This window comes from Physella acuta, unplaced genomic scaffold, assembly GCF_028476545.2.
Source record: "Physella acuta isolate Inbredline_101_S28 unplaced genomic scaffold, ASM2847654v3 ptg000519l, whole genome shotgun sequence".
NCBI lineage: Eukaryota > Metazoa > Mollusca > Gastropoda > Physidae > Physella > Physella acuta.
In genome coordinates, this window is record NW_026732038.1 from 589,481 (window position 1) to 617,378 (window position 27,898).

At 35.3% G+C, this 27,898-nt stretch overlaps 2 protein-coding genes across 5 annotated transcripts; one reads left to right on the top strand and one right to left on the bottom strand.

The window, feature by feature from the left end:
- Positions 1 to 1,302: 1,302 nt before the first annotated feature.
- LOC131945024 (fatty acyl-CoA reductase 1) lies at positions 1,303 to 18,727 on the bottom strand. 4 transcript variants are annotated; one of them, XM_059305985.1, is made up of 13 exons: positions 18,704 to 18,727; positions 9,423 to 9,836; positions 9,073 to 9,248; positions 7,896 to 7,968; positions 7,623 to 7,729; positions 7,238 to 7,415; positions 6,883 to 6,927; positions 6,684 to 6,802; positions 6,042 to 6,109; positions 5,827 to 5,908; positions 5,477 to 5,566; positions 5,127 to 5,384; positions 1,303 to 4,225 (listed from the first exon to the last, which is right to left on the bottom strand). In XM_059305985.1, the coding sequence occupies exons 2-13, from the start codon at positions 9,633 to 9,635 to the stop codon at positions 4,066 to 4,068; spliced, it is 1,569 nt and encodes a 522-aa protein (XP_059161968.1). In that variant the 5' UTR covers positions 9,636 to 9,836; positions 18,704 to 18,727; the 3' UTR covers positions 1,303 to 4,065. The 4 variants fall into 4 exon arrangements, with proteins under 4 accessions (XP_059161968.1, XP_059161966.1, XP_059161967.1 ...); XM_059305983.1 differs by lacking the exon at positions 18,704 to 18,727 and adding an exon at positions 11,669 to 11,751; XM_059305984.1 differs by lacking the exon at positions 18,704 to 18,727 and adding an exon at positions 11,238 to 11,350.
- A 2,440-nt stretch (positions 18,728 to 21,167) lies between these two features.
- Positions 21,168 to 27,422, top strand: LOC131945031 (uncharacterized). The gene is made up of 4 exons (XM_059306003.1): positions 21,168 to 21,289; positions 21,669 to 21,805; positions 24,913 to 25,065; positions 25,786 to 27,422. Exons 1-4 carry the CDS (start codon positions 21,277 to 21,279, stop codon positions 25,945 to 25,947), a joined length of 465 nt encoding a protein of 154 aa, XP_059161986.1. The 5' UTR covers positions 21,168 to 21,276; the 3' UTR covers positions 25,948 to 27,422.
- Positions 27,423 to 27,898: the final 476 nt, after the last annotated feature.

Genomic DNA, 27,898 nt, shown 5'->3' on the forward strand with positions numbered 1-27,898 from the left:
GGACACACAAGCATCTTGGCCGGTTATACCAAACTGAACATCTTTTTATTGTGTAGGCAGTCTAAACACAAGCTATATAGTGTGAGAACATTGGTCTATAATACACTATCTGTGTATGTTTAACACTAGTTGTGTAGGACATATAGCTAACACTAGCTGTGTAAGACCTTAGTTTAAAAACTGTGTAGAACATTTTGCAATACTGGGTCCCCTTTTCATGTGCATTAACAGATTTATCAAGTCACATAAATTATTTAACTTTAATGAAAGGGATAAAAGTGACATGTATCTTTTAGTTTTAGTTATCCTCCATACTTCAGCTAAGCCAGAGAAGCCTAGTAAATCATATTCTTCTGAAGGTTGCATTTACCAATCACACATTTTTATATCTTTTGATAAACTTCACATCTATTACCTTAAAAAAGCCCCAAGCAATTGACTAAAGAAAAAGCTATGCTATGGATAAAACAAGCTAAAACACAGTGATGCAATGTAAATCTAACCTGTTAAATGAATATTTGCAATAACTCTTTAATAATATGATATGATTAATATTATGACTTAAAATTGGATTTTAATATATTATTAACTTTGTAATAATTAATTAAAAATACAGAGCTTGTCTTTATCATAACAGACTAGCTGTAGAAAATTTATAAATATATTGAGTTCTCAACACAAACATTTAAACATTAGTTATTTAACAAGCTGTCATTTAACTAAGGAGTCACCCTCAAAGTCACACTCCGTAAGAGAGGGCTTCAGAAAGTGTGAGGACACTCTTCTGCATTTTAAATTTTAATAGGTTAGGTTAGAAACTGAATTTTCACAGTGATATTGGACTTTTTAAGTTTGGGGCAGTTGTTTTTTGTAGTATATTTTGATACATAAATGAATGTACCTAATGTTGCCTGAGCTCAGTAAATATTTGAGAAAGAAATCTAAGTTTAAAAAAATAAAGCAATTTTGAGGTGGGTTGTTACAATTAGAGGGGGGTAGGTAAAAATCATCCCAAAAAAAGCATGACATCATTTAAGGATGACCACTATCAAGAAAAAAGTATTCTTAAACCAAATTTTTTTTATTATCTAAACCTGTATTGGACCAGATAAAGAGGGCAGATTTGAATGCATTATGTGCCCAGCTATGTTCACCTTCCTAGAGCTGTGTGGACTATAACATCCTGGGTCCAGGATATAATCATTAAATTTATTTCATTTAATGAACTGATTAATACCCTATACAATGTTCTGAAATATTTTTTAAAAAGCATCCAGTTTGAACAAATTAAAAACCATCCAGGTTGATCAAGCACTTTATTGCATAATGAGTTGTGTGGTTAAGCCTTGTGTAATGGGCACAAGAACAAAGGGCTTAAGAATCTCCAGGGTCAGGGGTTCTAGAATATAAGAAAAAGAAAAACATCAGATAGATAGGTCATCCCAGACATTCCTTAACTAATGTTGTGGTCAGCTAGAACAACTCTAGAGGAAGTTTGTTAAACTTTAAGCAACAGAAATGTGTGTCAACTAATTAACAACACACCCAAAGTTGCTCGTCAATTTATCTTATAGCAGCAATGTACAAGTGTGTCCTTAAAAAATGTGTTTAAAATATTAAAACAGAAAATAAATAGAAAAAAAATTCACTTAAAATTTTCAAAATACATTTTGATCAAAATGAGAAATTAAAAAAAATCTCAACATCAGCTAAAATATAACATAAAAGCTGTATCATGTATGGCAGCTAATACTTCTGTGTCAATGAAACCAGAAATTGTTGAGTCAGCATACAAAATTAAAGCAGTAGTTATTCAATAACACAAGTTAACAATAAAAACAAAAAAGTATCTGATCCACAGGTTAGCACTTGCCATAAATAGTTGCTTTACATTTATTCCATCCAATTATGTAAAATTATAAAATGATGCTATTACATTTTTATTATACAAAAGTGAAATAACATTATGACAGGGAGGTAACTAAGTATGACAATCATTAAATACCCTAGAAGGTTATGGTAAAAAGTGGTAAGCAAAACAAAATTTGACTAACAAGATTTGTCATTAGTTCAATGCTGTAAAGCTGACACACTGAAAAAGTCAAATAAAGTATCACCTGTATTATGACTATAATTCTTAGAACTTCACATACACTAGTATGTATATGAGCTTTGTATTATCTAGTAAGGCAATAAAAACATTATGCACCATACATTAGATATTTAATAGTTTGGTGCAACTTTGGAGCAGGAATTTGTTTTTAATTCTTACAATCTACTAAAAATTGCAGGATGTAACAAATAACAAAAATAAACAAGCTGCATCAGAAAATATTACATTTAAATTGACTGCAGACTAGACTGCATCAAGCTATTCCCTGATATAAAAAAACCTTTCTCAGTGCCAAATTTACAGCAATCAGCCATGTGTTATATAAATAACAAACAAGAGTTTGTACAGTGATCAAGAAAAAAAATTCAATACTGGGCTGTACATTTGTTTTAAACATACATATTGCATTGCAAGAAATGTGTTGAGATAACTGAGTATAAACTAATGGCAACCACGGAGTAATTTTGATTGTTAATATGTGTGATCACTATTCATTAATAAAAACAAATATTTCAACAGAAATAAGAACTACTAATATACACTGACTTATTACAAAGCAATGTGTAACAGAATACGTATTTCATGCATCTCAACTTTCATTATATATGGCTCAAATTCTAAAGATTAAGCTAAAATTAACTTGAGCCATACTGCATATAATAATTTCTAAATAAAACTAACTTTCGCTAACATTAAGTGGTAAATGTTTCAACCAAGTGCCACAAACTAATTTAAATTATAATCTCTGACATGAGGCCACAAGTCCCTAAGTAAAACACTAGCTCCCATTCTCATTGACAATAAATAAGGCAGACTTGCTGTCATCATAGAGTAGTTTGTGGCCGCATGCCAGAGCTTATTGCCACAAGTAGACCTGGCGATTACAATTTTTAATGTGAGAATGTAAATAACCTATTCACTAAACAACATGCATTTGCATGGAGACTTGTTATACTTCACAAATATAACGTACATGTTCCCTTTTTTGAACCTGATGGTCCAGTGGGCAAGTGAAGTAGAGTTTACCTGTAATTATTTACAAACAGAGCGGTATCCTGTACAGCAAACAAAATTAAATAAAACTATGAAATTATTTTTACACATGTTTTCAACTTTAAAAAATTAGCGTGCATGTTTGAGAGGTTCAAGAAAATGAGAGGAATACCCATGAACCAAGAAAATTGTGTACTGTCAAACTATTACGTAAAACAAAGCAAGAGTATAAAAGATCACAACTCAGTAAAAACTTCTCCCTGAAGTGACAACACTTGTATATGACTTAGTGTTTTATAAAGTATTCCCTTTCATTTAATTACATACAATCTGTAGGTAAAACAAGAAAATTATGTTTTTTACAAATCAGGAGTTTGTTCAATCTTCCTTTTAAAAAGTAACATAACTTGTAGTACATAAATTTAAAAAAAAAACATTCAGCATAACTGAACAAACAGTATATATAAACTGGTAAAAATTTGCTTTAAAGTATGACTGTATAAAATTATTAACCTTTTTAAAAATGACTTTTTGAATTTTATAAGAAATTTTATGCAGAAGTTACTTATAAAAGCAGAATGTTTTTAAATTATAATTATAAAAAGAATTGAAAGCACCAGAAAAGTGTCAACATAAATCATATACAAAGAGCAGGTGAAGACGATTGATGTTTAATAATCCAGCAAACATTACAAAAGGTAATTAGCTGTTTGAGACCACTGTTTGCCTGCTAGGGTTACAAAATTAATTGACTTATACAGAACTTAGTTGGGAGATAAATAAAGTGACTTACATACCTTAGGTTGGTTGGCTTGTATTGTTTAAATATTGATCAAAGTATAAGTTGTTCAAAAGAACATGAATGCTATTTACCCAAAACGTGTAAAAGGGGTGGTTTTATTATTTTTTTTGTTATATAGTTTGCGACATTCACAAGCAGACTGGACCATTCAAGTACGCTAAGATGATCGGGCTAAACGTGGAACCTTCATGAACAAAACCTGGACCCAGCCTAACAAAAGATTCCAAAGTGAATGAAAAACTGGTACTCTCTTCACCAGCAGCCTCCAGACCAACACACAGGCTACAACTTTCAACAAGCTCTGTATGCGCTGTAACCTAGAGATTAAAATTTTAGCAAATTAAGAGACACTCATCTAGAAGATTTTTTACAGCTACCCGTTTCCAAGTATTAGTATCAAATGTTGGTTAAAATGTTAAAAGTTTTGGTTTTAAGTAACATAACACGCATAAGGACACTACTAAAGCATCCACAAAGAAAGACAGTAGTAAAGGTGAGTCTCAGCAGTTAAAAACATTTTAAACGCAATTTTCTTGTAGCTCTAAATGATCTAAATACTCAGTGATGCAACTAAAACGCAAGTGGCATGTGATACCAGGTTGGCTATGACTCAGCTGCTCAGTGTGAAACTGTTGAGCAAGATGTTACATAGACCTGATGAAACAGCTTGCCAGACACATTTTCTGAGTATTACTGTATCAATCTAACTCAAAATCTAATTACTTTCTTTAAACTAAACCATTTTAAGCATTTTTATTTTATCATTTTCCAAAGTTTAGAAATGTCATGGGTCATTCTGATCTGAAATATGTACATATTTAAAATGCACATTAAAAGTTTAAATGTAAATGCCTCAGCTAATGTAAATTGGCACCCCCAGATAATGAGATTGTTAAAATTCCAAACATCACCAGTTTGAACTTGCATTTTAAACATTCTGATTAATAGTATATAGAGCTAATAAGCCTTCTTGTATAATCTGTACAAAATATAGCATAGGAGGGGGGGGGGGGGGGGGGGGGAAATTTAATAAATTTCCACTTATGGGACTTATGATATCTACACAACCTCAAAGCAGGCTCATTTATCACTTGGTCTTGATGGTAAATAGTGATGTATGTATATTTGCCAAAATTGGATATACAATAAATTATATACAATATACTCTTAACCACAACAAATATAAGTATATTTAATTGGTGATGTACAAGAACTCACCTCTGAAGAGCTATTCTAGCTCTGGGTAACTCTGATATATCTTCTTTCAAAACAAACTGTTTGACGCCTAGGCAGTAGTTGAGCATGTACTTTTTCCAGTCAATACTTCGAGGATCAAAACAAAATGTCCGCTTGTCTTCTTCTGTCATCTTCCCAAGCAACATAAAAATATTATCATTGTGAAAGTGCCATTCATTTGATGTGAAAAACTCTAGCGTTGTCACTGCTTTGGACAACCTGTCTTGAATTTTAACAAACCTGGAAAGGATTAAAACACGAAAATCAATTTCAAAGTTAATGTTCAGATTGTTCAGTATGGCATGTGTTAAATCTTTAAAGCTTGTACTTACATTGGTCTTTTGCCGGTGATCCTGAGATAAAAGTCCATGATGTAGGCTGGAATTAGCTGGTCAAAGAACCACATTGTATCACGCCAAAACCTGGACAAAAAAAAAAAACACCTGTTCTAAAGTTATGTAAATATTTTTACCATGACAATGTAATAAGTTTATTCATTTTGAAGCTTAAATTCTACCAAATAACAAAAAGATTCTTATATAACTCATGTAGGTTTTATCAGCTAGAATCCAATTTAAAGATAAGGTACTTATGCTAGGAAAACTACAATATGAACAGGTATGTTAACAAGTTATTCAAAAAGTTCTAGATACAACCCAAGTGCTAAACAATTCAAACTTACATGCTAGGGGTGAATCTTGGCTTCGGCACTCTAGCAATATTGTGGCAGGGATTGATGATGAAATTTTCTCTTATACAACATGCTAAAATGAGAGAATATTGAAAAGTTTAAGCCCTGTGTATTTACCAGTACACAGCAACAAAAAACCTTTCCTAACAAAGACATAACAATAAGTACAACATGTATATTTCTAACAGTACTACAACTGAACTTACCCATGGCACCCCATGTTAACCTGTTGATCTGACCACTTGTACAGTTATAGACAAGAACATCTTTAGGCCTAGAAAAAAAGTTGTTAGAAATATAAATAGAAATGTAAAAAATATATTAAATGAACAATACAATAGTAGTATATTTTACTCAGTTTAATCATTAATTAATGGTGTTACCCAAACATAATTAGCATAGAAAAAATACAAATTTGGCCACCAAATCCTAATTTTACAGGAAGTAGAATAGTTTCAGAATCCTTTAGCTCTTTGCCAAATTCAATCCCAAAATGTGTAACATATCCTTTGTTTTTTTAGTTACTTTATAATTATTAATTATAATATAAAAATTAAAGTTGCCTACAAACAACCCATTTTAGATTTTCTCTGATATTTTAAATTTTTGTAGTGTACATTTATTGAATGTATAAAGAGTTATTTACTAGTGTTAGAAAGTCAGATTTAATTTCAACATTAGAAAAGCATTTATTTTTTATTTTTTATTAAATATGGAAATAAATATTTTATGAAAGGGTTCCCTTGTCACAGAGTTATTCTTCTTACATTGGGAATTCAAGCGTGGTTTTAGACAGAATGGACGGGTCACTAATGGTTAAGCACTGCCTACTTAATGTGTTAACTCACCTTTCAACAGCTGTATACCATGCAGCTGCAATCATAGCATTGGTTGCTGTGTCCACAGGTATCATGTCTGCAGTGCAGTACACATCGCCATGCATTACGAAGAGCAATCCTTTACCAACCTGTCAGGTCAGTTAAGAAAACATAATATACACCATGTATGTAAAATTTTAAAAACTGAAATGATAGAACGTTGACTTACTGCTGCTAGCAATCCAGTTGGTCCATTCAAATTGTCCACCCAACCCTGTTGATTAAAATAATTGAAACATTTAAAAGCAAGCAACAAAAAGCGAAGTAGTTTTAATGCGCAATACTCTGTAACTTAGGTGGCCAGCGTGGTCGATAGTAGAACATACAACTGCTAACCCGAAAGTCTAGAGTTCAAATCTGGGTTCAAGTCAGTAGAATGTCAATGAGTCCACCCAGGTCTGATAGTAAACAAAGGCAGGTGGGCATATTGCTAACCACACTATCCCTTCACATGACAAGGTCACAAAAACAGGTGAACTTCACTTCCTCATGGACTATTAGGTTTGAAAGGGAACTTTACTTACAGGCATTGGCTCCTCCCAAGAGGCCCCCACTATAGACGGTCGAACAATAGCAACAGGGAGACCAGCTCCCTCTTCAACCAGCAGGAACTCTGCCATAGCTTTGGTGTATGTGTAGGTGTTTGGTCTGGAGCCAATCAGCTTGCTTGTCAAGGCTTGAATGGCATCTTTGTCCATCCATCTGACAAAAAGGGAAAAAAATGCAAAATTAATATCTTTTATAGTACAATAATAAGCACTAAAAAATAAATTAAGTTTTATTCCTGCAATTGATGCAAACTATATACAGGAAAAATTATTCAGTGATAAACACAAGTTTGACTGGTGTTTAAGTATACTTTGTTTATCAAAATATGTTGTATTAGGTGTAGAAATAAACAGAACATACTCCATGGCATCAATAATTTTATTTGGGTGAAGTGGTGGGTCATACACAATTTCTTTCACAGATTCCTTGTCACAGTTAGCATAGGCCGTAGATACATGGATGAGAGCCTGTGGATGTATTAATAAATATCTTTACATGTCTGTACCTTTAAAAAAACATTATTTTGTGGGAAATTGAATTAAAAAGTTAACTCAGTCAGCCATGCTGATATGCAGTAATAATTAATATACTCAAATTATAAAATGTATAGCACATGCTATAAATGAGACTTGCCTCTAAATTCTTCATCTTGCGAGCCAACTCAACTATTCTCCTAACACCAAGCACATTCATTTGAACAGACAACCTAAAAGGCATTATTAGAGAAATTAGAACAAGAGCAGTGACACTTCAATTCAGAATGGGTCACAACATTTTGAGTAGAAAACATAAAAAGAAATGGTAATTCTAGACAACTTTAATTGCAGGACAATCAGCCACTGGATCCTGTTCATTTAGTAATATAATCAGGGAGAAACAATAAAATATACCTTCATCTAGAAAAATAATTTAAAGAATTGTGTTAAAGATTAAAATTGTAGTCTAGTGAAAAACTTTAAAAACAGTACGTCTATAAAGATGTGTAGTATGCACCCAGTTACCTAGCCACATATTTTAATGAATTAAAGTGAATAAATACAATGAGGTAACTAATACAGTACAGACTCAAGGGAGATGTGAAGTTAAAGAGAAACAAAATTGCCATATGGATTTCTCTAACTAATCCACGGCCTACTGCAAACAGATGAATAATTTATAAACATTTTGATGCTTCTGGGTGGCAACAGTGGCATATGACAACATCAAAAGCCCTATAGAATGCTGCTGATCAATAATGTGGATGGACAACTTGGGCTTGGGGAAAATCAGCAGAATCATATTTACAGAGAGAAAAAATTGATTTATGTATCAGTGAAATGTCAGCACTTAAATAACTAATGAGACACAGGAAGTAACTAAACTCCAGTAGCATTATAGCATAGACCGTGAAGCATAGTTGACAAATGTATACTAGATTATTAACTGTGAATTTGAGTTGAAAAATATAAATTAAGGTTTAAAAGTGAATTTTAATTAACACAATGTACAGATTTTAACCTGAAGGATATAACTGACAAAAATGAATAAAGAATAAAAGAATGACTAGGCAATATGGATGAACTTACTAAATACAGCATGAAAGCAATGATATGGTGATAATCAATTTATCACACTAAAAAAATGCATATCTGGCAAATATAAAAAGTATGAGAGCAATTTATGGGTGGAAATAGATATCAATCTGTCTTTTGACAGAATATAAATAAAATGAAAACTGTATTATAACAATATCAATGTAGACCTTAAAATAAAATGTATAGAATTTAAATATGAATTTGTTTTCTTTTAAACAAACAAAGAGCTGCCTTACTTTAACTCTTCATCAAATTTAACAGTTGCGGCTGAATGGAAAACTATGTTGGTCTCTGCTGTGATGCTCTGTTCATCTTCAATACTCAAGCCTAGTCTAGGCTCAACAATGTCCCCGCAGACAGCTACCACACGTTCTTTTAAATCTGGCATACTGGCTCTCAATTTGTCATACAACTGTAAATCAAATAAACATACATTTGTCTTTTAGCTTTTTATAAATAAAATGTAAACAAATTTACACTCTAAATAATTTGTTGTAATGTTAAGGTTTAATATTGTATATAACAATACAATCAAATAAGAGTAATAAAAATTTTGGTAGGATATATGTCAAATATAAAAAATTACCTTAGAATTTATTATGCTATCAATTCTTTCCTGTGGTGTCTGTCCTTTCTTAGGTCGAACTAGAAGGTAACATCTCTTTATGCCTGGGCAGGATCTCAAAAGCTTCTCTAAGAGAACTTTGCCCATAAACCCTGTAAATCCTGTGACAAAGATGCATTTATTTCTGTAAAACGATGGGATACTTGGTCTTTGCTGAGAAATGTCTTCTGCCATGATTGTTGCTTGAACTGGACGGTGGGTATAGCGAAGTAACTGGTGACAGGTATAGTCAAGCTAAATTTTGAAAATATCCAACTGATCCCACAGATGTTAAAAAATTATGATTCTATATTCTGTTTTCTGAAGATTCAATTCAATGCAGCACAAATCTTAAACAGCTAGCTGTGTTCTTGATAAGATGTTAAGAAATGTTACCTAGAAAAAAAAAGAAACACGTAAATCTAAATAAAACACCAACGACTTTGAAATAAATGAACAGCTTTTACATTCAAAACAATAGCAAGCATTCATCAGTGTACTGACATATTAATTATACCAACATCCAAGTAAATCAAATTAGACAACTCTTAGAAATGTGAATATGATTATTGCAATTAACTTCAGCTTATCAAATAGGCAAATAAATTTAAGTCTCCTCCTTTAATTTAAAAGCCTTACATAGCATTTCTTAGTCACCAATCACCCAAAAAAAAACAAATTTTTACATCCTTTCATTTTTCTGTCTTAGTTCATTTAAAGAAATATTTAATTTAGTAAATAAACTTTATCTAGCCTATAATTAAAAATATTTTATTTTACAGTGTGGATGGCATGGTCAAGAGCTCAACTACTCCCTAAGAAGTCTTTAGTTCAGATCTTAGGGAAAGTAAAGGCATTGAAGAAAGTAAAGGTGCTCCTTCATATGCCAAGGTTCGGTTAATAAACATGTGAACTCTGCTTCATCTGCCCAAAAGATCATTAGGTCTGAAAAGGGAACTTTACTTTTATTTTACTTTTAAATAAGGCCTTGATAGGCTCAATATAATTTATAATAGTAAGAGTACTCTTGCTTATAAAGGCACATCCAGCTCAAACAATAGTTACAAAGTAATCAATACTCTTATGACTAGACTAGATCCAGATTAGAATCTAGATCTAAGATCTAGAATCTAGATCTAGAAACCTAGATCTAGTCTAGATCAGTTAGATCTAGTAGTAGATCTAGTAGTTAAGTAGTTAGAAATAGATCTAGATCTAGATCTATATCTAGATTTCTAGATGTAGATATAGAATTCTAGATCTCTTTCTCTCTAGAATCTAGAGATCTGATGCCACAGTCCTTATTATTATTATTAATATTAATTTATTATTATTATTAATATTAATAATATTATTAGGCCTAAGCCTTAACTTAAGCTTTAACTGTTCCTTAAGTTAACACTACTTAACAACAGTTTAATTTTAATCAACAACGAATGCCACAAACTTAGATCTAGATCTAGATCTACCGTCTTTTTGTCGAAATGTAAATCCATCAAATAAGTTCCATACGAATGATTTTTAGTTAGCCTCGCCCTAGTCCCTAGCACTCGTCTTTCATTCCACTAGACCTAGACTCAGAAAAAAAGGTGTGTGTGAATCATGCGTAGCCAACGACGGAACATTGATTGGCTGAGTTTCCGTGAATGTTCGGTTAAGTAAAAGACCGTTCATAAAATTCGCATTCAGTCATTAATAATTATCTATGAATGGAACTATAATTATTGTCAAGATAAATAAATGGGGATTAACTAGTAAATTAAAGGCTTATTTTAGATAACTAGAATGTCTACTGACCTGTAGAGTTAAATACTAAATAAATACATTTTCCAATAACTCGACTGTAAAAATGACACTGAGCATCATCATTAGTATTAGTATAAGTATTAGACTTTCTAGAATCTAAATCTAGAATCTAGACCTAGATCTAGATATCTATCTAGAATCTAGATCAAATTAATTATTATACTAATATTATACTATTATAGGCGCGACATCGCGGTGAAATACTGTTTTACCAAGTCCCTTCTACCAATGTAACAGTAACGCAGTTGCCAGAAAAAGGAAACTTATTATAATCTACGTCTCCACATATCTAGATCTAGATCAAGATTCTATATTCTATACATTTATGCCCCTGTAGGGTCCAGATTAAGTTATCGATTTTATCACCGTACTTATTTTAAAGAAATGGAGCTGAGCGATTTTTTTAAAATGACGTCACGTACTTGCCTAATGAAGATCGTATGCTTAATGTTTGCCGGCCGGTGGAAATCGTTGAAGTATAGACAACCAAGCAGATAAATATAGAACTCGCGGCACTTCTATCGTTGCGTAGCACGATTTAAACAAATACCTTCTAGGTGGGGTGGTTAAGAATAAGATAGGCCAATGTTATCTGGTTTGCTAACATAATAACCTGCCTATATTAACAGGCCTACATTTTGGCCATTTAGTGCAGGTTCAAAGGTTTCGAACACATTTGCGTCACAAATTGTTCAGAAGAAGTGATTTAAATAACAAGTCATACTGGCCGATTTTCACAAACTGTGGCGTAGAACTTAGTACAGCCTTGGTTAAGCAGAGTTTCTTTCAGACTTTTTTCCAGAGTTTCTTCCAGGCATCTCTTCGGGGGGGGGGCGAAGCCCCCCCGGGAAATTTTTTACCGCCCCCCCCCCCCCCCGAACGAAATGAAATTTATATAATTTATATAGAAAATATATACTTTTAACAGTGTCCGCCTCCAGAAGAAAGTTTACCGCCCCCCCCCCCCGAAGATTTCAAGTGCCCCCCCCCCCCCGGAGAAAAAAGTCTGGAAAGAAACACTGCTTTTTTCTCCTGGGGGTGGGGGTGGGGGGATGGAAGGGGAGGAGGGCATCTATAATTTTCGGGGGGGGGGGGGGGGGGGCAGAAACTGGTAAAAGTTGAGCATATCTATTTTCTATATAAATTATATATTTTTTCTATTTTGCTCGGGGACGAGGAGTAGCTTTGCTTCGAAGGTGAGAGGTTACTTTTGAGGCATCTCTTCTTTTCCCCCACCCCCCCCCCCCCCCCTCCACAAGCAGCTTCACGGTACCACGACAAAATAGAAAACAAATATAATTTAAATTAAAAAAAAAATGGTGTCCGCCTGTTCCCAAACAAATAAGCGCCCCTCCCCCTCGAAAGTTTTAAGTTTTTCCCATCCTCGGAAAAATGTCTGAAAGAAACTGATTTATTTTGGTTGGTATACGGAGTGGGGGGGGGGACGGCTTTGCCTCTATGTCCCTCTTGAGAAAAGCCCGAGCTACACAATACAAAAAAGCCTTATAGTTATACTGTAATAGATTGAGATAATTGTGAGGTCAAGGGAACTCACTCTTCTGTATTAGTATTATATTTATATTGTTATCTTGAGTGATGTCCCTTGTATATGGTACTTCCTCTTCCTCTTCCGTCATGGCTGTAAATAAAGACTGTTAACAACCAATGTGGCTCCTCGTCAGTGTTTGCCAATCTATCTCATTGGCGGCGAGGATAAATAATCTACTAGAAAGAGCACCTACTTACGCAAAAAAGAGGTTTGCTAGAGCTTATTAGCTAAGTATTTCTAGAATAATGGCGCTGTATGGCCAAATAAAAGAATTTGATTCGAATGATGAAATCATTCAAGATTACCTAGATAGGTTAAGCTTTTACCTTGAAGCAAACGACGTGACGATAGAAGCCAAAAAGAGAGCTGTTTTGTTAACAGTTATAGGGCCTCAACAATTTAGGCTACTAAAGGACTTATGCGCACCAGCTAGTCTAACTACCAAGAGCTTTAACGAGCTGAGCAAATTGCTAACAGACCACCATGCGCCTACCCCATCAAAGTTCCTATGTAGAGCTAGATTTGACGGTAGGACTCGTCAACCAAACGAGTCAATATCAGAATATGTTGCTGCTTTACGTCATTTAAGTAAATTTTGTGAATTCGGCGATACGCTGTCTGACAGACTATGTGAAAAGTTTGTGACAGGTGTAAACAGCCCTGATGTTCAAAGAAAGTTGCTGCTCGAGTCAGATCTAACATTAGAAAAAGCAATACAACTTGCAACTTCATTCCAGCAGTCATCCGATGCGGCGAGATCTCTAGCACCTTCAGAGATCCATGCAGTAAACAGCAGGTTAGTCAATAAACATCAACCCCATCAGAGCATTTCAACTTATGCTAAACAGCCTGCACGTTTAAAGCCTAGATCTAAATCTAGTAATAATTATCAAAAATGTCATCGATGCAAAGGTCCCCATGCATCTCATCGGTGCAAGTTCAAGTTGGCAACTTGTTATAAGTGCAGTAAGCAAGGTCACATTGCCAAGGCCTGCTTTGCAAAGTCTTCGTCTGTTGCTAAATCTAGCCAGTCAAGACAGTACCGCAACCAAAGGCAGCACTATGTTAACTCTCACCAAGACTACCTAACCCAACCAATGAACCACTCTACCTGTAAAAATGCTCAAACTGATTCGCAGCCGGATTTCAACCTGTTCTCTGTGAAATCAATAAGTCATGCTCCCATCAATGTACTAATTAATATCAACGGTAAGAGCATCAGCTTCCAACTTGACATTGGAGCATCTCTAACAGTCATAACAAAGAAAGATTTTGACGCTGTCACAGGAGGATCAGTGTCTCTACAACCGTGTCACAAGTGTCTAACAACATACACTGGTGACAATGTTCCGGTAATAGGAGAGTGTATGGTTCATGTAAGTTATAATGGTCAAAGTGTTAAACTTCCTCTTCTTGTGGTTGAAGGAAATGGACCACCATTACTAGGTAGGAACTGGTTAAGTAATCTTAAGTTAAATTGGGAGAGTATTTGTTCATTGAACAATGGAAAAGAATCTAGTCTTACTTCACTAGATAAAGTAATATCTGAAAATAAAAGTGTTTTTGGCAATTCAGGTTTACTAAATGATAGAACAGTGAAGATAAGCATTAAAGACACAAATCCAAGATACTGCAAAGCTAGAGTTCCACCTTATGCAATGAGGAACAAAATTGAAAATGAGCTAAGTAGATTGGAATCTAATGGCATCATAAAGAAGGTAGACTATTCCGATTGGGCAACGCCCATTGTGCCAGTGTTAAAGAAGGATGGTTCTATAAGAATTTGTGGAGATTATAAAACTACACTGAATAAGCAAATAGAGCTAAATAGGTACCCTATACCTAACATTGAGGAAATTTCTTTGAATTTGGCAGGAGGAGACAAATTCACTGAATTAGACTTTAGTCATGCTTACACTCAACTAGAACTGCATCCAGATTCAAAAATCTATACGACAATAAACACACATAAAGGACTCTACCAATATGAAAGACTATGTTTTGGCATATCATCTAGCCCTGGAATTTTCCAAGCTGTCATGGACAGTATTTTTAAGGATATTCCAAATGTTTGTGTGTACTTTGACAATGTGTACATGACTGGTAAGAATGACACTGAGCATCTTAAAACACTTGATAAAGTATTGAAAATTGTTGGTGAAAAAGGTTTAAAGATAAACAAAGATAAATGTCAATTCATGTTGACAGAAATTAGTTTTCTTGGTTATATATTGAGCAAACAAGGCATCAGACCTCAACCTGAGAAAACAAAAGCCATTAAAGAAGCACCCAAACCTGAAAATACCCAACAACTAAGAGCTTTTTTGGGCTTGATAAATTACTATGCAAAGTTCATAGGGAATCTGTCTGGTAAACTATCACCACTGTACAAGCTGCTACAGAAAAATGCAACTTGGCACTGGGGTAAACAACAAGAAACTGCTTTTAATACAGCAAAAGAGGCTTTGTCTTCTGACACCTTACTAACTCACTATGACCCAGGGAAAAGACTTATATTAACATGTGATGCTTCACCAGATGGTGTAGGAGCAGTCTTGTCCCACATGGATGAGAAGGGTGACAGACCCATTGCTTTTGCCAGTAGATCTTTGAACCAGGCTGAGAAAAATTATTCTCAGTTAGATAGGGAAGGCTTAGGCATCATTTTTGGTGTTAAGAAATTTCATAAGTTTCTGTTTGGTAGGAAGTTCACCATCTTTACAGATCATAAACCATTGCTAGGTTTATTTGGAGAAAACAAAACCCTACCTGAGCATGCCTCACCAAGAATTCAAAGATGGGCTATCACACTAACTGCATACAATTATGAATTGAAATACAAACCTGGATCTGAGAATAGTGCAGATAGTCTTAGTAGATTACCTTTAAAAAACCAAAGCCTGAGCTATGTACCAGAAGATGTATTTGTTCTCTTCACTATCATGGATAACTCCAATATAGATGTGAATGATATTAAAAGAGAAACACAAAAAGATGAGTGCTTAATAAAAGTATATGAGTACTGTAAGAATGGTTGGCCTGAAGAGTCTGTGAATGATGACTTAAGGCCATATTAAATAAGAAATAAAAACCTTTGTGAAGATAATCTAAAAGATGGAGAAGATGCAGTCCATTATCAGTCAGAGTTGCCTAAACAAAGTATTTGTAACTTAATAAATGATTATGGTGATATGGCAATTTCAAATGTTTTAAAGAGAATACATTAGTAAGAAGGAATGTGATCATCAAACAACTTTGCTAACATCATTAGCACTTACAGAAACTAAAAGAAACTAAAAGGGTAACATCAAAAGTAAATACCAAACAGAAGAAGCTAAATATGACAATGAAAGAGTAAACAGGTTATTAGCCAAATACCGCACAACTCCTCATATAACAACAGATGTTGCACCATGTGAATTGCTATGTGGTAGGAAAATTAAAACTCATCTTGACCTACTACATCCAACTGTTCAAAGGTCTGTTTCCCAACATCAACATACACAAAAAGTAAATCATGACAAACATTCATTGAAAGAGAATTTGGTGTTAATGAGAATGTGTATCTAAGAAACTATGGGAGAAGGGAAAAATGGATACCAGGTCAAATTGTTCAATGTACAGGACCTGTGTCTTATAAAGTAAAAACAAATGATGGACTTATTGTCCGTAGACATGCAGACCAGTTAAAAATAACTTGTGCAGATAATAAGTGTGAATCTGCCAATCCCACCAAATCTGAACAGTTCACACCAACTCAGTTTGTTCCACAACCAAGTTCTGTTGATATGAGTGAACCAAGTTGTCTGGAGTCAGAAAATGTAAATTCTGGAGTTAATGATTTAAATCCTAGACCTCCTGAGATAGAGAATCCAGATGGTCAGAATCTTGAGTCACCAAATCAAAAGCCACTGAGAAGGTCAAGCAGGACAATCAAAGTCCCAAATAAGTTAGACCTATGATTTTAAAGGTCAAAAGGACTTTGACATCATTGTTTCGTATCTTGATTATGTTGTGGCATATTGTGCATTGTTTGTAAGGATGTAATCTACCATAGTGTTCATGTTACAATATAATTGGTGATTTTAGGATACTATCAATTGTTCTATTGAGAGATGTGTTATTGTGTTCTAAGGGTAAAGGGATGTAATAGATTGAGATAATTGTGAGGTCAAGGGAACTCACTCTTCTGTATTAGTATTATATTTATATTGTTATCTTGAGTGATGTCCCTTGTATATGGTACTTCCTCTTCCTCTTCCTTCATGGCTGTAAATAAAGACTGTTAACAACCAATGTGGCTCCTCGTCAGTGTTTGCCAATCTATCTCATATACATTTTTAAATACTAAGAACAAAACATGTTTATAACAAATATAAAAATTACAAATATATCAAAGATTTACTAAGTTTTGAGAGCCCTACCGACCAGTCACCTCCTAGATCCGCCTATGACTAGGGGCAGGCTGGTCGGGCACAAGCAGTTTGTGAGCACCACATTGTCTTTAAGGCTATAACAGATTTAAAATATAGTCTCAGTGGTGTTGGTCACCGAGACCTCGCTCAAACCAGAGGCGTAGAGACGGGGGGTTACATATGTCACCGGGCGCCGACCCCAGGGGCGCCAAAATAAGCTCATTTTAGCTGCTATTTTGAATTATAAATATAAAAATATATGGGGGATGGGCGACAAAATGAAAGTTTGTCCCCGGGTTCCGGGAGGGGTCGCTACGCCTCTGGCTCAAACTGAACCTACCCCTGCAGCAGGGACCCTGGACCTCAGTCCACCTCACCCACGCTTTGCACAAATGACGTCACGCAATTTAAGACGATTTCACCCTGAATCCTATCGTCACAAGTCGTCTCAAATTATTACCCACTCATCTTAAATAACGTCACAATAACACCCCTAGTAACAATAACTATGCTTTTCTTTTTTTTCCTATAATGTACAAAAAATAGGTTATGTCACTTTTACGTGAAGCACATCCTCACAAGACCCCTTCACCGACCAGTGGATCCCTAATAGTATGACGTCATGTAAAGACGACTTCCCCACTCATGTGTCCCCCATTGTTACAAAAGTGTTAAGGACTTCTCACGTGCAGCAAAAGTGTCAAGGACTTCTCACATGCAGGTGCGGGGTGCGGTTTAGTGACGATTTCCTTTTGTTCCCTGTTTAAAGCCCTCACTTGAATAGTGTCACCTCATCTTATGGACCTTCTAACCAGGAAGCGGTGACGTCATTTTAAGTAATTATTTTTATCTTATTTGTTTGCCTAGACAAGTGGCTCCTTAACATAATCATCGCACACCTCTTGTTTACTTAGCTATTTGTACTGAACTACACCACTGCAAATATACACGGCTGTGTACCAGACAGTATTTATAGTTGATGGGGTCCTAAGATAATAGTGTGTAGTTTTTTTAAATGTTTGTTTGTTATCTTTACTTCCAAAGTACATATTCCTGTCTTTTAAAATTTACTTGGGGGTCCACAAAAGCTGGGACTTTCTAAGCTCTGGCATGTTTAGCTTATAGATCCTGATTGTAACTGATTGAGGATTGAGCTCTTTACAAGCACTTTATACAAGCATTAATATGATGTCTAACTGTCTATTATTCAAGTTATAATTTGTTACGGTCTTGTCTATTTTACCTAATTCACGCGAACATCTTTTGAGAACCACCCACTCACTCGAACTTAGAAACACAATAGACTCGACAGGATATATATATATATATATATATATATATATATATATATATATATATATATATATATATATATATATATATCTGCCTATGTGTACATATTCTCGAGGAGGTTAAACCCTCCCCCCCCCAAAGAAATTTAAAAAAAAAAAAACTTCACCTACGCCCTTTAGAAACAAGCACATGATATTTACCTATTGTTAGCAAACAATGAAAGACAACCTACTGTTGCACTTTGAAATGATCTGCTCAGTGTTTGCACAGGTCCGCGTCTCTTCCGTCTCGTTACGTTTTTTCTTCCTCATTGTTAAGTGTACATGTGTGTGCGCAGTAATTGTGTGTGTAAATGTGTGTTGCTGTACATGTGATGTAAATTCATGTTATGTTTTTAATGAGTTACGAGCGAGCTTTATGTGAATAAACGATGCCTCATAGTATCGTTAACAATAGCAGAGTTTTTTGTATATGTCTGTGTGTTTGAAAACGTTTCTGGCTTGATGTGGGGAACTGAGAGATTGTTTTCTAACTTTAATCTAAGATTAAGCCTTTTATTTGTGTGGTAAGGAAACTCTGGTTTGGTAAACATTTAATGCGGAGAACAGTAGGATTGTTTGTATGTGTATACCTGTTTTAAATCTGGTCTGTTTTGATATGGGAAGAGAGGTCATGTGATCACAACACAACTCGTAACATTAAATGTAAACATCAACCTAACGCTACAACTAATTACAACGCTAAGATAACCCTATCCCTTGATTCTAGCTGGAGTTTCTGTCCTGTGGCGGATTAAAGTTTGGGCTGGCAGGGATTACCTCAGTGGGCCCCCAAATTGTCTTTTACAAACAATAGTGAATTAATCTTTTAATCATCTTTTATTTTTTACTAGCTGATTAGTAGTATATACTGATTCAGGAATAGATTTAAATAAGTTACAGCGGTATTATGACAGTATGGCCTACGTATGCTGGAGACACACACATTGTTTTGATAAGCTTGTGCCTGATTAACTTCTAGTAAAGCAGCTGTTACCATTTAAAAGAAAGGATTACATACGAGGAATTTCAGCATGACAAGCTCACAATGTAACAAGGAATGAACAATTATATATGTGTGCCTTGAACTAGAAGGCCCCGCGGCCGGACGTGAAACAATAAGCATTAGTACTATTTACAGCTACATTTTTCTGGTCTATAAATAACACATGAACCTTGACTGGTTTGAACCGGTAACACGTGTTTTATTTCGTTCTAAAATTCAATTCTTTTTCATGTCATGTAAGAAAATAGATATTAATTGGTAATACTCCTTTACCAAATATCTTTTACTACGGCTATATCTAGCAAGTTAAATAATCAATCACATATACATTATAATCCACTGTTAAAAATACGGGCAAGGTGAACAGGTTAAAATATTTGCACAAGTAGATTTGTTACTTCCAGCAATAGGGTCAACCGTCATCTACAACTTTCCAGAGTTTTTTTAGTCATTTTATTCTAAGTTAAATTTATTTATTATTATTTATGTACTTGACATTTGGGAAGCGTTGAAATTTATCTCCATCTTAATCCTAACTTGGGACATGCAGATGATGCAGTTCATTTGCTTCAAGGACTTAAAGCCTAACCGTAAACTTAAATTGGCATGATGTAATGACATAATTTTAAAACGTATTTGAATAATGTTCAACACTAAAATCTAGCCTGGTGAACTGTAGGTTAAAATAATTAATTAAAGCACGCATAATTTGGCCTATAAAGTCATACTCAGTTACACGATAAGCTGACATAGATAACTGATGTCGAGTAGAACAGATAAATCCTGACAATTCAGATCAATGATACAAATGTGCTACGTGTTGGGTACATGTGCTGTTACATTGCCTTGTCGCTAACATATGACAAACGAAGTCACACTGATAAGAAGGAAAAAAACCCATATCGAACGTCATTTAGCCATTTATCCTTCCGAACTAGTAACACATTTTTTATAGTAGAGAGAGAAAAATTGTTTGTAAAAGTTTGGCTGCAAATTCGCCACCAACTATGCAAATAAGTTGGTACAGCTAGATCTTTATTATAGGAATCTCAAAGTAGGTCAAAAAATGCGATAAGTAATCCTAAAAACGTCTTAAGGCCCATTAAAGTAGGGGTCGCTTTTGTTCAGATGAAAGTTTATATGAAGGAAAAAAAATTGACAAGCACGGTGTCCTGCTTATTCCTCTTATTTCTGCCATGCATGATCTAATTATTGCTGCAAAGTACTAATTAGGACCGGGTGAAATCACAGGAAAGCTACAAAACAACTACCTCATTTTCGGGTGCATAAGTGGATTCTACACACCCCCCACCCCCAACACTTCATGTTATAATATAGATCTAGTTTCAAATATACCCACCCTATACTAACACCGGGAGTATGAGAAGACCCCCAAGTTTTGAGAAGAGATTTCTAGGTTCTAGAGTAATCTAGAAGCCAGTTTTAGGTTAAAAAGTCGATATTATAATAAAATTGAATAAAAAATTTCACAGATGTAAACGTTTTTAGTAGGTAGGCGTGAAATAACACACGATGATTAATTCGCCTTTTTGCGCTCCCAGCACCTGATAACGACAACTACCAATCCTGATATCGTCTGCTGGTGAAAACTGTCCCACAAGTTATTTATACATTCTGATCTAATTCTCCCACGTGATTGGCCACACAGATAAACGAAATTTCCCGTCCCTTTTAAGCCACGGTATTGAATTCGTTAGAATATACCAAAATGGAAGAGAAAAGTAAGTTTTCAGTTATTTTTAAATAATTTCCGTAAATTAAAATATTCAAATGTATAAGTAAGCTTGTTTCCTTTCATCAAAATAAAATCAAATTTACTTTTTTAGTGTAAAAAACATCTTCATTGCCAATTAGTACATGGTTTATATTGTTGAACATTGACCTATAGGCCTACAAACTGTTAACCCTTGTTTTTATACGCACAATAAGGGCGACAATTGCTATTAATTTCATAAAATAATAATATTTATATGTGGACTATAAAGGCGACTAAATCGAGAGATCACCTGTAAAGTGTAAACATCTTTAGCCGGCTCCCCAATGCTAAAATAAGGATAAGATTATAATACATTCGATTTCTTTTGTTTTTCTTTACAACAGCCGCCCCACCCCCTTCGTATGAAGCAAGCAACTCTGGGTCTGGGGGGATAGCAAACCCCAACTACGACGCGGTCTATTCTCCGCCCCTGACGGTGTCAACTGCCCCAGTTCAGCCATACTATGGCATACCGATGGGGGTAACTATACCATTTTGACATCTACATTGTTGTTTTGTCTAAATGTATCTGTTCACTGTCTTTAAATCATTATGTGTAACAAACAATGAACTAAGCGCTCAATCTTCATTGCTTTTTACAATGCAGATTTACGAATCAAGGCCCGCAATCCGGGATTTAATGGGTAGATGTTTAATTAAATTGATGTAGTAGCCCACTCGTATCAGACACAAGTCCTTACAATTATCTGGCAAATTTCAGGATCTTATAATATGAAGGATTGTATTGATGCCAAGTTTAATAATCAGTGTTTCTTCCAGACTTTTTTCTCCGGGTGGGCACTTGATATTTTCGGAGGGGGGGGGCGGTCAACATTTTCCGGTGCGGGGGGCGGACACTAGTAAAAGTATATAAATAAGTATATAAATTCCATCTCGTTCGGGGGGCGGTAGACAAAGTTTCTGGAAGAAACTCTGTTAATAATTTGTCAGAATGTTCAGATCCAGTCTATTAGGGTTCTAAAAAACAACCTTCACTGTATGTATCTATCTGATGGACGTTTCGAAACGTTCTATACTTGACTCACTTTCTGTTTGACCTAGCTGTCACCAGGTGTTGACTCTACTGCTCAATGCCATCAACGTGATAGATTTCAGGGACAGGGTAATTGATACACCACATATCACGTGACGTGTTTTCCGGGTACGAATCGGGTCAGGGGGTAGCATAAACCGTGACGTCAAATGCGAAACGAATTCACAACCCGGCGGGTCATGTTACCGACCTGTTCATGAAATGGTGTCATGTGTAAGAGAAGATTCCAGAAATTTAGTTCGTGTGGTGACAGCGAGCTTTCCATTAAAACATCTTCCTATAAAGTAACTTAAATCCCAATATATGTGTATGAGTAAATAAATAAATACACACACATTATATATATATATATATATATATATATATATATATATATATATATATATATATATATATATATATAAATATATATATATATATATATATATATATATATATATATATATATATATATATATATATATATATATATATATATATATATAGCTTTTATATATCGCGAGTCTGCCCCTGTTGATGACATATTTAATTGACGTTAGCATGAACCGTGACAATTATTAATTAATTGTATCCTAGAGCGTGTCGATGACTTATTGAAACCTAGTACCTGTGGAGGTTGTGGAAATACTGTCATGTACCACCACATGGGTACCCCATACATTAGTAGACCCACTAACACCACAGGATGACAGCTGGTGTACCTAGTGAGTGTTTTGTTACCATGAACTAAATAACAAGAGTGTAGCCGGTGTTTCAAAAATATTTTACAACTTAAAAGTTTTTTTTTTCACAAGTTTTGAGTTTGTTGCAAAGACCAGAATATCATACACAGAATTATAATAGAAATTCTTTTAGTTATTTGTAAAAGTAATTGATAGATATTTTCTTTAATGTTATTCTAGAACAAACTAATACACATATACCTATGTTTAGTTTCAACTATAGATATAGGCCTAATTATCTTATATGATTAAACCCGGCCTAATTTCCATAGATTAATATTCAGCTTCGCCCTCAGAATGTGTAGGTCAGTTTTTATAAATATACAGATCTAGTCCTTTAGGGTTCTTAAAGACAACCTTCTCTGTATGTATCTATCTGATCAGAAGTGAACATACTAAAACATTTGCAGGATTAACCCTAGTAGAATTGACCATGAGAATCCCAATAGGATTAACCCTAAGAAGAAGAACACATTTAAAAAGTGAATGTGCGCTGTTTGAGGCTAGTACAGGAATCATGAAAAACATAAACACACAGCGAATTCGACCAAAGAAACGAAACAATTTTTTAGTACTGTTGACGACGCAAGTTTCATCGACAAGGTCAAAGCTCGAAATGGAATTCGCTGCTCTATTAACATCATAAATCGCAGTAAGAAAATTACGGTGAAAATGGCTCACCTGTTACAAATTTTAAGGAAGAACATGAGCGACTACTTTAGGGTTTATGAGACGGGAACATTGAAGAGATAATCTTTTGAAAACCAGGTGAATTTTGTGTGTCTTATTCAACCAACGAGTCAACTACACATCTTGTCAGTGGGGAAGGAGGGTAATTTATTTAAAATATTTAGTAAACGCCAAATCAATATGTATATGTCTGTTCCACAAAAAACATGACCACTCCCCTGTTCCAACCAAATATTTCTGTTCCCTGAAAACCTGTCTACGCCCTACGCCCCTGTTCACACCCGAATATTTCTGTTCTACAAAAACCTGTCTACGCCCTACGCCCCTGATGACACCCAAATATTTCTGTTCTACAAAAACCTGACCACCCCCTACGCCCCTGTTCACAACCAAATATCTCTGTTCCCCAAAAACCTGACCACGCCCCTGATGACACCCAAATATTTCTGTTCTACAAAAACCTGTCTACGCCCTACGCCCCTGATGACACCCAAATATTTCTGTTCTACAAAAACCTGACCACCCCCTACGCCCCTGTTCACAACCAAATATCTCTGTTCCCCAAAAACCTGACCACGCCCCTGATGACACCCAAATATTTCTGTTCTACAAAAACCTGTCTACGCCCTACGCCCCTGATGACACCCAAATATTTCTGTTCTACAAAAACCTGACCACCCCCTACGCCCCTGTTCACAACCAAATATCTCTGTTCCCCAAAAACCTGACCACGCCCCTGATGACACCCAAATATTTCTGTTCTACAAAAACCTGTCTACGCCCTACGCCCCTGATGACACCCAAATGTTTCTGTTCTACAAAAACCTGACCAGCCCCTACGCCCCTGTTCACAACCAAATATCTCTGTTCCCCAAAAACCTGCCACGCACCTGATGACGCTCAAATATTTCTGTTCTACAAAAACCTGTCTACGCCCTACGCCCCTGATGACACCCAAATGTTTCTGTTCTACAAAAACCTGACCACCCCCTACGCCCCTGTTCACAACCAAATATCTCTGTTCCCCAAAAACCTGCCACGCACCTGATGACGCTCAAATATTTCTGTTCCCCAAAACCCTGTCTACGCCCCTGATGACACCCAAATATTTCTGTTCCCCAGAACCAGTCAGTGTACGGCAACACCGTCATCACCCAGCCGGCCATGGTTTACAACCAAGTGCAGGCGGTCCCTGACCACACCACACTGGCCGTCATGTCCGCCATTTGCTGCTGTCCTCTGATTGGACTGTTTGCAGTGATGAAGGCACTCGACGTAAGACAAATTAATGCATGCATTTACACACTAATGCACACAAGATAACATACTCAGACCAGTGGCGTAGGAAAAAGGGGGTTAAGGGGGGGGGGGGGGGGTTATAACCCCTCCCCTGGACACCCACCCTTATATATATATATATATATATATATATATATATATATATATATATATATATATATGATTGTATACATATGGAAAATATTTGAACCTCTCCCATTCAGTGTTTCTTCCAGACTTTTTTCTCCGGGGGGGGGGGGGGGGGGCACTTGAAATTTTCGGGGGGGGGGGGGAGGGGGGGGGCGGTAGACTTTCTTCGGGGGGGGGGGGGCGGACACTGTTAAAAGTATATATTTTCTATATAAAGTATATACATTTCATTTCGTTCGGGGGGGGGGGGGCGGTAAAAAAGAGATGCCTGGAAGAAACTCTGCTCCCATTGCCAATTCCTGGCTACGCCACTGACTCAGATCTTTCCTTTACACACATACTTATATATAGGCGATAGTTATATATCCCACCCCTAAACGTATATAATATAGGCCATATTATATTTTGATATAAAGGTGTATCTAACTTTTTTAATAACAACTGAAATCCACTTAAAACTATCTACAAATGTTTTTAAAGCAGAAAACAAAAACACTGTTTTAGTCTGAAAAGTGTGCCATGAGTTGCCAAATGGTAAATGTCTGTTATATTTTTTGATCTGTCTAGTCTCGTACTGCCCTGGCCAACAACGACATCCCTCTAGCCATGACGAGAGCTCAAGAAGCGAAACGACTTTCGATCATAACCATCATCTGTGGTGCGGTTGTCTGCATTGTTGCTGTGGTTGTTGTCGTTGTGGTCTTACAATCAAGCCTGTATTATTATTAATGCTAGTTGTTGTTTTAAAATAATGTAATGCAATTGAGCAGTTCATGTTTCCCTTCATATCGCATCACTTAAGAGCAGACCCTTGAATGTTTCAAATTAATTTTACTAGATTTAGATCTACAAAATGTTATTTGCTATACCACGTCAAAATAGTGTTGAAAAGCAATACTTGGTTGATCAACAAAGTAGGCTAAATGAGAGAATTTGTTGTATAAAATTTGCACAAAAGTGAGAATGGCCACAGATATCACCAATTTAGCAACGTAACAAAACTACACACGTTTACTTTTTTACTGTTAGTTTTCTAATATTGTCTAGTTGATTTTTTCATTGAAGTAATAGTAGGCCTATATATATATATATATATATATATATATATATATATATATATATATATATATATATATATATATATATATATATATATATTGTATTAGGCTTTATTATTATATGAAACTTTGTTTTTATATATAATGTATGTCTATGATTTCTGTCAGACGTAATTTTCACTCACCCAATTCATGTAATGACATCTGTCTGTGTGATCTAGATGTGCTGTGCTACACATAACATTTCTTGACAGCACTGATCGAGCGATTCAAAGCTAAGCCTTATCCTAAATCAATTACTTCTTTAATACACATTCATTCAAAACGTGGTTTTTTTTCTATTTCCTGCGGTTAACGGTTATCCACTCGCTAAACCAGTCTGATATCCACTTATGAGAAAATCTGTGCACTTCCACGGCCTTACATATTTAAACGGCAAAGAGTTTATTTTTTTAGAAAGGCGGTTTCTCTTCTGAGAATGTTTGGTGCCAAGTATATCCAGCGAAGTCTGGAGTTGAATTGCTGGAACCTGTAAGTGTGAAAGAACAGTGATAGTATGCTGTCTACGCTCAGTAGCTAGCTGACTTTAGCTCTTAAGCTAGCTGACTTTAGCTCTTAACTTGTCTTAAGCTAATTGGCTTTAGCTCTTAAGCTTGCTGACTTTAGCTCTTAAGCTAGCTGACTTTAGCTCTTGAGCTAGACGGCGTTAGCTCTTAAGCTAGCTGACTTTAGCTCTGTACCTGACCTAAGCTCTAAAGGCCACCTAACTTTTAACTGCAGCTTATTGACTAACTCTGTAGGTATCTGAGTTAAGCTCTGCGGGCAGCTGACTTAACCTCTGTCGCGAGCTGACTTTTGCTCTGAAACTAGCTGATTTATATTTGTTATACACCAATAATTTCATTGATTACGTTTTTACCAATACTTTACTGCAATCGATCAGAGAATTCAATTAAATGTTGGTGTTGTATAGTAATTCAGAATTAATCTTAATCATTATCTAAAACCAAAATGGTTTCCATTGTATTTTGAGTTGTTAATTTTTAAATTAAAGATTTATGATTACACCTATAGATCCATGTATTGATAAAGGGGAATAGAAATTTTTACACGGGGTAAAAAATTAATAAACATAATAGCACACGTGTTCTTTGTTGGTTTGCATTGATTACCTACCTGGCGTATTTTCTTACGAACACATTTTTATTTTAATTAAAAAAAGAATTTTAAGAATATTGTTGACTTTTAAATGTTTTATTATAAAAATGAATGAAAACACACATTTGCTCAGGAAATAGAACTAAATCAATAAGGTTTAAAGTAAATCAGAGCTAAACCAAGACTAAACTTCAGCAAGCCAGAGTGAAAACAAGAGAGTGATTTTTAATAATTTTTTAAAAGAGCTAAATCAAGACAGAGCTAAAGTCTAACGAGCAAAGCCTCTCCCGTGAATAAATTGTAACTTGAGAAGTTTTTGAGGTCACACCCGACTTGCACTGCAGTCTGAGATTACATCGAACTATGGTACTGTAACTTCAAGGGACACAAGGCAAGGTACACGACGCTTCCCTCCCCTGTGTACGGTGTCTGTCACGCCATCGATTGGCTGAGCTAAAAGCTTT